Source organism: Atta cephalotes (genome assembly GCF_000143395.1).
Source record: "Atta cephalotes unplaced genomic scaffold scaffold00019, whole genome shotgun sequence".
NCBI classification, from domain to species: Eukaryota; Metazoa; Arthropoda; class Insecta; order Hymenoptera; family Formicidae; genus Atta; species Atta cephalotes.
The window spans coordinates 955383-967763 of record NW_012130083.1 but is presented as its reverse complement, the minus strand read 5'-3'; the positions used below and the strand labels follow the sequence as shown (position 1 = coordinate 967763).

General features: G+C 36.7%; 4 protein-coding genes across 4 annotated transcripts in view; 3 read left to right on the top strand and 1 right to left on the bottom strand.

Moving 5' to 3' along the window:
* The first annotated feature begins 488 nt into the window (after positions 1 to 488).
* Positions 489 to 2505, top strand: LOC105618979 (60S ribosomal protein L23a). The gene is made up of 4 exons (XM_012200510.1): positions 489 to 522; positions 1335 to 1633; positions 1941 to 2068; positions 2168 to 2505. The coding sequence occupies exons 1-4, from the start codon at positions 489 to 491 to the stop codon at positions 2427 to 2429; spliced, it is 723 nt and encodes a 240-aa protein (XP_012055900.1). The 3' UTR covers positions 2430 to 2505.
* Positions 2506 to 3071: 566 nt separating this feature from the next.
* Positions 3072 to 6422, top strand: LOC105618978 (WASH complex subunit 7). Its single transcript, XM_012200509.1, has 2 exons — positions 3072 to 5305; positions 5399 to 6422. The coding sequence occupies exons 1-2, from the start codon at positions 3072 to 3074 to the stop codon at positions 6420 to 6422; spliced, it is 3258 nt and encodes a 1085-aa protein (XP_012055899.1).
* A 1525-nt stretch (positions 6423 to 7947) lies between these two features.
* LOC105618977 (CUE domain-containing protein 1) lies at positions 7948 to 9327 on the bottom strand. Its single transcript, XM_012200507.1, has 5 exons — positions 9283 to 9327; positions 9053 to 9211; positions 8345 to 8732; positions 8195 to 8278; positions 7948 to 8084 (listed from the first exon to the last, which is right to left on the bottom strand). Exons 1-5 carry the CDS (start codon positions 9325 to 9327, stop codon positions 7948 to 7950), a joined length of 813 nt encoding a protein of 270 aa, XP_012055897.1.
* Positions 9328 to 11545: 2218 nt separating this feature from the next.
* LOC105618976 (ethanolaminephosphotransferase 1-like) overlaps positions 11546 to 12381 on the top strand; it is a 3923-nt gene continuing 3087 nt past the window's right edge. Inside the window, exons 1-3 of the mRNA XM_012200506.1 lie at positions 11546 to 11617; positions 11882 to 11950; positions 12101 to 12293. Of these exons, the coding sequence (XP_012055896.1) occupies positions 11546 to 11617; positions 11882 to 11950; positions 12101 to 12293 (334 nt within the window). The remainder of the gene's footprint in view (positions 11618 to 11881; positions 11951 to 12100; positions 12294 to 12381) is intronic.

The window sequence follows — 12381 nt, the reverse complement described above, 5'->3', positions numbered from 1 at the left end:
ATATATATATTATATAGTAAAGTAATAATAAATAATAATAATATATAATATTATAATATATATATATATATATATATATATATATATATATATATATATATATATATAAATAATAAATATTCATGCAAAATTTATTCGAATCTACTTACTTATTTAAAAGCATTGACCTAAAACTGCAGCAAAATGTGACCATTATAAGCCAAATTATTTATTATTTTGCTTTTTGCGATTGATTTCGGATGTATAATTCACAGGTTATCGTCAAAATTTGTTTAATATTAGCTGATATTGCCTAGTTTCTTAATATTTTTAGCATGATATTGTACAACCAAAACGATTCCAACTGATTTCATCGGTTGAATAAAAAAATCACTAATTGATCCGGAATTTGAACGGAGTCGCCCTCTTCCTTTTCGTCGATCAACGATTAACGTAGTTGGAATTTGCATTTCCGCCACGGACGAAGATTGACGTTCCTTTCTAGCAAGATGGCTCCGAAACCGAAGCCCACGGAAAAGGCAGGTAGGTTTAAAAGTAATTCGTGACGTTCGTTTTTCTTTCTGAGTGCACGTTTTTAAGCTGAAAAGGCGTTTTTCAAAAATCATTAATCAATACAAATGTAACGTATCAACGTCGCGCAGTTCGGGGTTGAGGAACGCGATCCAGAACCATGTGGTCAAATATACGCACATTTTATTACATCTCGTTTAAAACGATGACGATTCTCAGAAGAACATTTCATGATTTTTATCCACCGGTTTTTATTCACTGTGTCCGCGAATCTCACCTGCCACATTGCTTGTTCGGCATTAATTGATGTAAGATTCGCATATACCATAACCTATAAAGCCTAATTTACAACGTGCTACAATTTGTTTTTTACTTCTTTTTGCCATTTGCCTTGTTTCTTCGTTTCTTATCTTTCAAGATGAAAATCGATAAACTTTGAGAAAAATAAAATACATGTAACAACACACACACTAAAATTGTCACTAAAATGCAAAGAGAAGAAAGGAAACAGATAGTCGGTTATATATTTTGAAACGATATGAAAATTATAAAAGTGAACAAATTCACTAGATGTTGACTGTAATGAAATTATAAATACTCTAGTGATTTTGCTCAATTTTGTAATTTTCATCTCGTTTCAAGATACACAATCGATCAGCAGGAAGCAAAGAGCACATTGTGTAGATAAAAAGATAGACTGGAAAATCAAGAGGTAGAGAATTTTACTTCAAAAGTATTTTTGAGAATAAATTTACTTTAGATCTTTCTTTTTTTTATGTATCCATTTGACTATTGATCCAGTTCTATATCACTTTCTTTTACAGGTAAGCCTGCAGAGAAGAAGACAGAGAAGAAGGCTGAGAAGAAACCAGCCACAGCAGCAGCATCTACTTCGAAGGTGACAAAGCCTGCGGCCAAGCCTGTGACTGCAAAGAAGCCAGCAACTGCCAAACCAGCAGCTGCCGCTAAGCCGGCTGCCAAGCCTGCAGCTAAGCCTGTGCTTAAGCTTGCCAGCAAGCCATTGATTAGCAAACCCAAGAAGAATGTACAGGCTACCAAGAAGACTCCAAAGGGTGGAAAACCAGCAACTCCAGTTCAGAAAGCTCTTAAGGCTCAGAAGAAGGTACTTAAAATAGAAACATTTATCTTGCTAATATTTTAATCCAAGGTAAACAAGAAAATTAAAATAATGTTAATTTGGCGACATTAATTATTACTTGAATTTATGTTTTTGTCATAATTTAATCAATTTGGACTTTTTCTCCTTGAGAGACATATTATCTTTTTCAATGATGAATTTAAATGTGGGAATCTCTTTGAATTTCCATGAAAATAACTTTTTAACATAGTACTGAACAATTAACGAGTCTATAATCAAGAGCAAGAATGTATCAAATATTATGAATTTAATAGTCACATTTACTTTACAGATCTTGAAGGGAGTTCATGGCTCTAGGGTGCGGAAGATTAGGACGTCCGTTCACTTCCACAGGCCCAAGACTTTCAGGCCACCTAGAAATCCCAAATATCCGCGCAAATCTGTGCCAAACAGAAATCGGTAGGGTTTACAGTGAGATTCACTCGAAACTTCATAAATAAATATGTATATATGAATTTATTTTGAGAAATCATTGCACCTTTATGATTTGTATTTCAGTATGGACGCATTCAACATCATAAAATTCCCATTGACGACGGAAGCAGCGATGAAGAAGATTGAGGACAATAATACCTTAGTCTTTATCGTACACGACCACGCCAACAAATATCACATCAAGGCATCGATTAAGAAGCTTTACGATGTCGATGTAGCAAAAGTGAATACTTTGATGAGGCCGGATGGCAGAAAGAAAGCATACGTGCGTCTAACGCGCGATTATGATGCGCTCGATGTCGCCAACAAAATCGGCATCATATAATTTCTATCTCACTTTTTGTTTAAAAATAAAATAACGTCTTGTACTGATATAATAAAAAGATATCAATACGGAGAAAGATTAGATTTTATTTGTTACTTCGCAATCCTTGCTCGAGATAAGTAAACAAAAATTTATAAATTAACGGAGAAGATTTATTTCAGTTTTAAGATACAATTTAATCGACTGAGTGAAAGAAAATATCGACTGTTGATATTTCCTCACTTCTCAAGAATATTGCCATCTGTTGTTAATAGTAGGACATGTATGCTTCCGTCTGATTACATTAGATTAGCTATCTTGACAATGTCAGTGAGAGGCGTCAGCTGAAGTTTGATGGAATAATGGATTGGATACTGTATAGAAACAAAGTAATATGAGGTATAGTTATTTATGTTTGAATGCATAAAATGATAATATAAAAGATTCGTATCATAATTATTATATAAAAAATACAAACATATAATATAAACAAGGTAAGTTATTATATGTCAAAGAAATTTTATTGAAAGAAATAAGAATTTCAATATGATTATATCATATTTTATAAATTTATAATACATATGTATTAATTATAAAAATTCTACAATTAGAGTGCCTCTAACAATCTTCAAATTGCCGAAGTTACAACTTTAATAAATAAAAATGATCGAGGCACCGACATGGAACTCTAAAAAAGATGAAGGCATCTATAAAGCCGCAGGTGCTATGCATCTACGAAAGTACGGAGAATTCTTTGAGAATCTGGTGGAGAAATCCTGGAAGGGTGATTCAACATTACAGTATATTATAGAAGGTCCTCTACGTCTAGTCTACAAATCGACGGAAGATATTGGCATCCTGTCCTTGGTGGAAATGGAGAACAAAATTCTATCCAAGCTGCTAGCAGCGATAGCAGGAACATGCAGAGAAATCAGATTGCTGAAAGTGGAAGCTGCTGGTTTTTATGCAAAGCTCTTTGCTCATGGAGAAAGGTGCATAGATGACGATCTTATTGGTGTGACTAAATTATTGTCAGATCTCCTAGATCTATCTGTTTTTATCAATCGAATGTCAGCTGTCGTACACTTGACTACTCAACAATTGGCAAGTCTATCCGGCGCCGTCCATGAAATTTATTTACCCGTTCTATTGGAAGGCTTCATAGATCTATTTGTTATCCTTGTAACTCTCGACGAGATCGTCGACGCTCAACCAGCAATATTGGATCAGTGGAAGAAGTACAGAATACATGTGCGTTCTATGATGCATAATCCATCGCAGTTTGATGTCACCAAGACAAAATTGGAAACATTTGATCATCTGCTCAAAGATTTGCAGGAGAAATTGCTACGAAAGAATATGTTTCTAAAGACGATCGAGCATGTGATGGATGTAAATAAAGGTGCAGTCATGAGTGAGCAGATCATCAGTTATCTGAAAAATATAATTACAGATGTGGAGAGTAAATCCAACGACTGTGCCGCATTGAACAAGAACTGGATAAGAGTCAACGTCGGTGTCGTCGTGGTAATAAAGCTGTTCGGCACTTGTGACAAGAAACTGATCAAAAGGGTGCTGGAGACCAACAAGAAATTCTACGCCGTCACATTAGTGGGGAATGTGATGTGGGTGCCTAGTAAGTTTCTCAGCAACATCGTGCCAAAGGAAACTGGCAATATCATAAACTCACAAATTGGCGAAAAGATTCTGCAGGCGAGAACACAAAGATTGTCTATCACGGTGAACAATCTGATACAACGAGGGACGACCTGGTGCGTGGAGATGCAGAGTATCCTTACAAGGACCAATCTCCAGGTATCAGATATCGGACAAAAGCGTACGTTGCTGACGGATTTGTTGACTTTGCTGTCTCAGATGCGAGAAACTGTTGCATTTGTGACGAATCTGCACGCTTTGCTGTCGAAGCCGATGAGTCGTGGCACAGTACAATTAATTTGCAGACTCGTGGAGTTACAAAAGTCCCTCCAGACGACGTTTTACGCACTCGGGCCGGTTGTAGTGCAATCGCAGGCGCAAGTGCTGCAATACCTAGCTTACTACGTGCTAGTTATGCTGGAAACGGCGCGAAAAGCTCTTGTTCAGAGGGACAAGAGTTACAGCAGGGAACGCTTAGATGCGCTATCGCTGATAGGGCTGAGTATGCGGCTGATAAGTGGTTCAGCGAGCGCAGATAGACGGCTGATAGTGCGTTGTGCATTAGCGTGCGCAACTCAACTGACTGATACTTTCCGCGAAGAAGAAATAGTCAAATTACGGTTCCTGCTGGATAGTTATGATGCCGTGGCCGAGTTGTATGAGCTAGTCGATGAACACAGCGATTATTCGCTCCTGCTGCATCATCAGAACATGCTCCCCGCTTATCTCTCTTCGGTCGTCGACAGCAATACTGGCGTTTACCATATTACACATCTGTTCGCCGCCTTCAACAGCGCCATGAGTGAACAGGAATTCGCTGAGCTGAAGGTAAACCGGATTGCAGAACTCCGGGAGAGCCTAGTGAAGAGTGTATTAAAACCGGCCTGTCACGAAATCGAGATTAGCCTACGGCTGCACGTGCATGCTCATCTTAAACTGGACTCCACGAATCCCTTTAATATTGGCGCGAAAGACGGTAGCAGGGTGGTGCGAGTTCCACCGTTGCCTTTGGCCGAAACCATGGTTTGTACAAAGAGATTTGTCGAACATTACCTGGACGATATGTTTTACAATTTGACAACAGTGGCCCTACACGATTGGAGAACCTATCGGACGATGCATGCGTTAGCCAGTTATAAGATGGGCCTGGACACGGTACAGGACCATCTGCCGACGCAGACTCTTGAACAGGGTCTGGACGCTCTAGAGATAATGCGTAACATCCATGTGTTCGTTTCCAGGTAACTAGAATTGTTAAATATGATAGTATAAGAATTTATGTTATTAACTAATATTTAGAAATTTATCAGTATATTCATATTGTTTCATTGTAGATATCTATACAATCTGAACACGCAAACGTTCGTGGAACACAGCAGCAACAACAAGCATCTAAACACCATCGGCATCCGGCATATCGCTAATTCAATTCGCACCCATGGCACCGGCATTATGAGCACCACGGTAAATTTCGTTTACCAGTTTTTGCGTGTAAAACTGCACACCTTCTCGCAGTTCCTCTTCGACGAACACATCAAGTCGCGATTGATGCGCGATATTAGATTCGTCCGAGCACAACGAGAAGCAGGCGCCGCTCCATACACATACGAACGAGCGGAGAAATTCCAAAAGGGTATCCGAAAACTAGGGATGACTGCCGACGGGCTGAGTTACCTGGATCAGTTTCGTCAGCTGATTACGCAAATTGGCAACGCACTCGGCTATGTGCGGTTGATTCGCTCCGGCGGCCTTCACGCCAGCTCTAACGCAATATCTTTCCTGCCAGATATCGAAAAAACAATGCCATTCGAATTGCTCTGTCGTGGACTAAATTATAGCGCCACAACACAAGCTGCAGCAAGACGGCTGGAGAACGATATCGCTGATCTGGTGCGTAATTTCACCGAGGGTATTCAATACTTCAAGTTGCTAGTCGATGTGTTTGCATCGGCATTTCGTGACACCAAGTCCTATCATCTGCAGCAGTTCTACGCCATCGTGCCGCCACTAACGCTCAGTTTCGTCGACAATTCCGTATCCAATAAAGAGAAGATGTTTAAGAAGAATCAGACCGGCGCAGCTTTCACTGACGATGGCTTTGCCATGGGTATTGCCTATATCAATGCATTGCTCGATCAGAGCGTTGAACTGGACGGCCTTCATTGGTTCAAAACAGTTGAACAGCACATCGCCCAGGAAAAGCTTGTAGCCGAACGCAAGGATGACCACGGCGATGAAAAGCTTCAACAAACCAGGGCGCTCACTCTCCAACGTCTCAATGAAAGAAACGCCGAGTTTCAATTGTTGTACTATAGTCTTTCTGGTGCTAGAGTGTTTTTCAAGCAACCTGATACGTAACACAAGACAATCTACTCATTTTGATATTTCGATATTGTGCTCTTGGGCCAGTTATCCAAGTCGATTTCACGATTACTAAGAGAGAAGTGGTTAGCACAAATTACGATGATTTAGATAAATGTGCTTTCCATTTCTTTCCTAATTTTTGAATGCAAATGAAATTTTGAATAAATATAATACTCATTCCAACTCTTCCAATTTATTCTCATACGTGTTTGTCATCATAGCACATGTTGTAAATTACTTAGACTGTCTACAATCACTTTTATAAATATTTTCTACATTCACACGATATCGTTACAATAACAAAGCTTTTGTTCAATAAATAATGGCTAGACTGAATGACTAGGTTTTATGTCTAAAAGAGATGCAATTACTACTTGCAATCGCAAGTAGAATCGAAAGGCTGAATGAAGGCATCTAATATTCGTGTAGTGTCTTAAATTTTGAATTTGGCAAATTATTTAGAATAATGCAAAATTTCATGAGAATATAACATAAACCTTCATCCATTTTTTTATCTCTATCTTGACGAATCAATTGTTTATCTCACCAGATCAGGTCTCTATTTTCTCGAAAATAGAATTTTCAAAAGAATCATATTTTCTTTCCAATCCAGATCGATGTTGCGCTTTTTTTAAATTTTCAATAAACTATTGTGGCTAATTAACATTGACGCACTATCGGTGTACGATGCACATGAACATATATATACAACATCAATTACTTTCGTAGCCGTACATGCTAGAAAGCAAGACGCATTGCGTATTTTGCGTACAATAAAAATTTTATTTGTTTTACTCATTACGCTTAAGTAAAACAATGATGACTGTTATTAATTTGAATTAAGTATTTTTCCAATATCAGTGATAAAAAATTCTATCGAAATTATCGCTCGATAGATTTCTGTAAAACTTTCTTGTGTCAGTCTTCAAACGATTATACGCAATAATATGCAGTAATAATAATACGGATAATCGCAAGCAACGTACAACAAAATATAAAATCTATTAAAATAAACTTTACGTCACAACATCGTAAAATATCACACTGAATTTATCAGAAACAGATCTGCGTCTTTACTAGAAAATACATTAAGATTAATTAACGCACTAAGATTGATTAATGCTTTAAGATTAATTAATTCCTATGTATATCTGCATGATTACCGAGATACGGTTTTTTGATAATTTTTTTTTATCGTTTCAAGCGTTTTACTCGATATCCACTCTATTCGGTGAATCTTTGTTTCACTGACGCATCTTTAAGTTAAAACCTTGTATTTCCATTATCTCTACAGCTAATTGTCAACCATCAAGTGAGCTATAAACCTGAACCTAATTAATTTATATCTTACACGACCCTGATAGTTATCTCGTCTATCGCAAGTCACGACATAGATATGCTTCTTTCCGTGACATATGACATCTAAATTAAGCTGCAAATGTTGTTGAATTTGCCGTCTTACGATGACGAGAAACAAGAACAAATATTCCAGCAGGATCGTATAGATATAGATCTCTCTTTAGGACTGAGGTTTGGATGATTCTTCCGGATCCAAAAGATCGTCGCAAGAAGCTGTCGGTGGTAACAATTGTCTGCCGCCGCGTTTCTTACTGCGAGTGAACACCTTCGTAAGTTGCGCGAATTTACGTCGGGATACTGCAAAGGTTTTCATTGTTAGAAAAATAATATATATATATATATATATATATGTATATATGTATATATAACTTTTAACTTAAATGATAGTTTTTCAATTCATTACTTACGTTTGCCCATATTTTTCAGTCTTTCTTTGAATAGATCCTCGTCATCGTGACCGGTCTGGTTGCTACACTTCTCCAGCTTTGAGTCTACAAGAGAAAGAAAACATTCCATTTTCTCTTTTGAATTTCCTTGCGGTCTCCTCAATTCTTTACCATGTTCTAATGTAGACAGGAAATCTTCATTCCAACGAAGCTCCGCCATGAACTCCTCATTCTGCAAAAACATAGCGATCCTCTCGTCCTCTAGCATAGTATTCTCTTGCAAATACGCCGAGTCGATGCCATCATCAGATATTTGCTGGGGGAGCCTTAGAAAGGTGTCCGGCAATGGTCCCAACAGTGGAGGCTGCCATTTTTGAACGCTGCTTCTTAATGCTGCTTTGCTCGAGTCTTTCCTGGGTGACTTCGCAGTTACTTGGTTTGGAAGCTCTTCCTTCTGTTCCAGCTCACTCCTGATTTTCTCGTTCTCATTGTCAGTACTCATGGTAAGCAATTGGTCGATTGTGGTGTCCACAGCTCCCTGATTGGATCTTAGTACAGCCTGCAAATATATAATAAAATACAAATATATTCCTAGAATAAAACCACATAACAGTAGCTACATTATGTATTTATATCAATGATTCTTGATTTAATTTAGGCTGCTTTTGTTATAATTCTATCTTTCTTATGTAACAATGATAAAGATAAAACGAAGCTTATACAATGTATAAATATCTAAACCAAATGCAGCCATATTCTTAGTCTTATTTTAATTAATCTTCATTTAATTAGAACTAGAAAAGAATAAAAAAAGTTAATCAAATTTGAATTTAATTTAAATTAGTAGAAATGAATTTGGCATGTCGATACTTCTCTCACCTCTATCACATCATCATCCATCTGTGGAAACATGTTTTTAAAGTCGGCCATCGCCTGATAAAACTCTAGCGTTGTTTGTTGCTGTTGCTGCTGCTGCTGTTGCTGCTGCTGCTGCTGTTCCGTGGCAGAGGCCATGGTGAAGTTTCTGGAACGACTAAGCTGCCAATACAATCAGAGTTAATATGATTTTTTATATCAAACGCACAGCATGTATGCATACAAAGACATACAATGATCTTCTGACGTTTCTCAAGTAATGACAACAGCGAGAGCATCGCCCATGCCTGCAAATACCGGTCTTTGCGTCGTTGCTTCTTCGTACGTGTCAATCAGCAAAATTAGCACAATGTCATCTTTCAGACGGTTAATCGATAAAATACACAGCGTGTTTAGAATATATCTCGCCGGCTTACGTCATGTCATGCAGACATACGTCAAAAAGTCAGTCGAGAACACCGTAAAGATGTCAACTGTCAAAATCCACAACCGCTCTCAACTTTCGGCCTTTATGAAACCAGGACTAAAGAAACTTCAGATCGTTCACCGCTCGTATAACTGGACTACTTATATATGCTTCGTGATTGGCTGACCACTGTGTGTGTAGTTAGTATTTCTATAATTATTGCAGAAAACACTACTGTATCCTTGCAAGAAATAGTTCTTTTTCTAAATTGTCTTAAATAATATCTAAGGAGATCCTAAAGTCATCTGTTTTATCGATTCAGGGACTTAATTAACACATACGATTTGCGTGTCACGTAATACTTATCTTATTTATCAATATTGCATGCAACATATATAAAAATTTTCCAACTATCTTTCTTATTAGATATGTAAGTCTAATTCTGAGGAATTCAGTTTGTTTATGTAATTCCTTTTTATGTAGTCCAAATCAAGAGTATTTTATATGTAAAAGTATAAAAGTTATATATAAAGAAAATATTGTTAACAGTCGACATCAGGAGCCGATAATAAAACTGTTTTTCAATTTTTTTCGTTCTTGGCATAAAGTCGAAGTTTTGAATACCGACGAGACACTATTAAAGACCGTCAACCCTGCGTAAATTTTCAGCGGTATAAAAAGGGCCCCAAGGGCCCAAAGATAATTGAAGAATGCTATTATCGATAATTGTAAAAAATATAAATTTATTATTAACATAAATATTTGGCTCATTATTAAATTCATGATTTTTTATTATATAAATATTTCATAAATATGTATATTTGTAAAGTTATAATATTCTATATATTGTAGAAAAATTACAATTTTTTCTCTGCAATTATCATCTCTGTTGATAATTAAACTTTGACGATCACTGAAATTACAATTTTAAAGAAAAATCGAGTATTATTAAATTCTAAATGCATAAATACGTCTATTAAACTAATAAATAAATTAAAATTAATACAATATTATCAGTTTTTAACTCTTAATTATTTCAATATTCACAAGGACGCGAACTTCCGCAAGGATGTCAATCTTTAATAATATCTCGTCGGTGATTTGAATTAAATTACCAATTATATTTTATACAATTGTGGAAAAGTTTTAAATTTGAAAGGTAGTTAGAAAAATACTTACTTGAAAAAGAATTTTTCTTGAACGGTTTTTGTGATTGATTTATGATATCTTAAAACTGCATTTGAGAAGGTTTTTATGGGCCTTCTACAATAAGTCATTAGTCATAAAGTAGAAACTAAAAATTAACGACTGTGATTAGTCAATTTTTACCTTCTGTCTTCTGATTTATGATTAACGACTTATTGTAGAGGCCTAATAAAGTTATAATCTGATTATGAATATCGATCGTAAATCATTCTATTTTACACACTAAATGCACGACTCTGTATTATCAAGCTCAATCGTTAAAGCATGTCTCTTTTCCATCTCGACCGCTGAAACAGCAAACGCGTGGGCGATCGAGAATGGACGTAACGGAACAAATGAACAATCAGCCGGTGCCGCGCGCGTTCTTCTCTTCTAATAACGTGGGAATTGGTGGAAATGCACGTCGCGCATTCGTTGTGTGCGGTAGTGTGGTCTGTGAGATGACAATGAGCGATGATGTGCCGGGATCACTCGTTACGCGTGCATACGTAATACATGCACAATTGTAAATCGTGAATCGTGAGTATTCGTGAGGAGTGGTGAGGGTGAGGTGATTCGTCGTGCGACGACGGTCAGATAGATCTTGCGCCTCGTCTCGAGTGGAAATCAGCAATTGTGGGAGGCTGCCAAGCTTTACTGAATTTTGTTTCTTCATTGTGAAAATACCGCAGGTACGACCGATACCACGATGAGCCGACGTGATAGACGATTTTGCGTACAGTACAAATAAGAAAAAAGGAATCCTTGTGAAAGGCCGGAGTTCACCGGAGATCTCGCGCGTTATTGGCGCCCACCGCCCGGCGCCTCTCTCATCGCGTGGTTAACGATTCCCAGAAAGCGCGACATTAAATTCGTAAGGTAGTTAAGATTCCTGAGATTCCAAGATGTATCATAAGCTAAAGTTCGAGGTGGAATACCTGACGGATGAGCATCTCACGGGGTTTGAGAGTTATAAGGTGAGCTGATTTTGAATATATTTTTCATATGTACAGATTATTGATTTGAAGAAATTATGAATATATATGAATACGTTAAGTTTTATAATACATACAATTACAACATGTGTATACATTAAGTCATAAAATTATTTTATATTTTATAATATATATTAAACTTTTCTAAAATACACATAAAACTTTATTGAAATAATTGAAATAATATTTTATGCTCTCAATGTTTAGCTTTATTACTAAATCATTTTGAATATATTATGATTTCAGTATAGCTCCTTGGACACAAGTCCCCTGAGCGTGTATGTTATGCATCCCTTTTGGAACAAAGTAGTACAGGTATTATCTCTGCTTCAGTGATGAAACAATTGTTATAAAATTCTTCTTTTTAATCTATATATTTTGTAGAGTAGTGTTCTGCAGTAGAACAAAATGATTTTTTTATATAGTATTTTTATTATAAAATAATCATTCCATCTTGTGTTTTAGTATTGTCCAAAGTGGGTTGCTCCAAATGTACTAACTTTCTCTGGATTCCTTTTTACCGTGCTAAACTTTATGCTATTTGCGATTTATGACTACTACTTCTATGCGTCCAGCGATGACAAGCCGGAATATCCTCCAATATCACGATGGGTTTTTGCCATGGCTGCTTTTAACATTTTTATGGCATATACGCTTGGTACGTGTATTTGGTGCTTGATATATAATTTTAATATTAACATGTAGGAGTTAAGGGTGTAAAAGTATATATATATATATATATATAT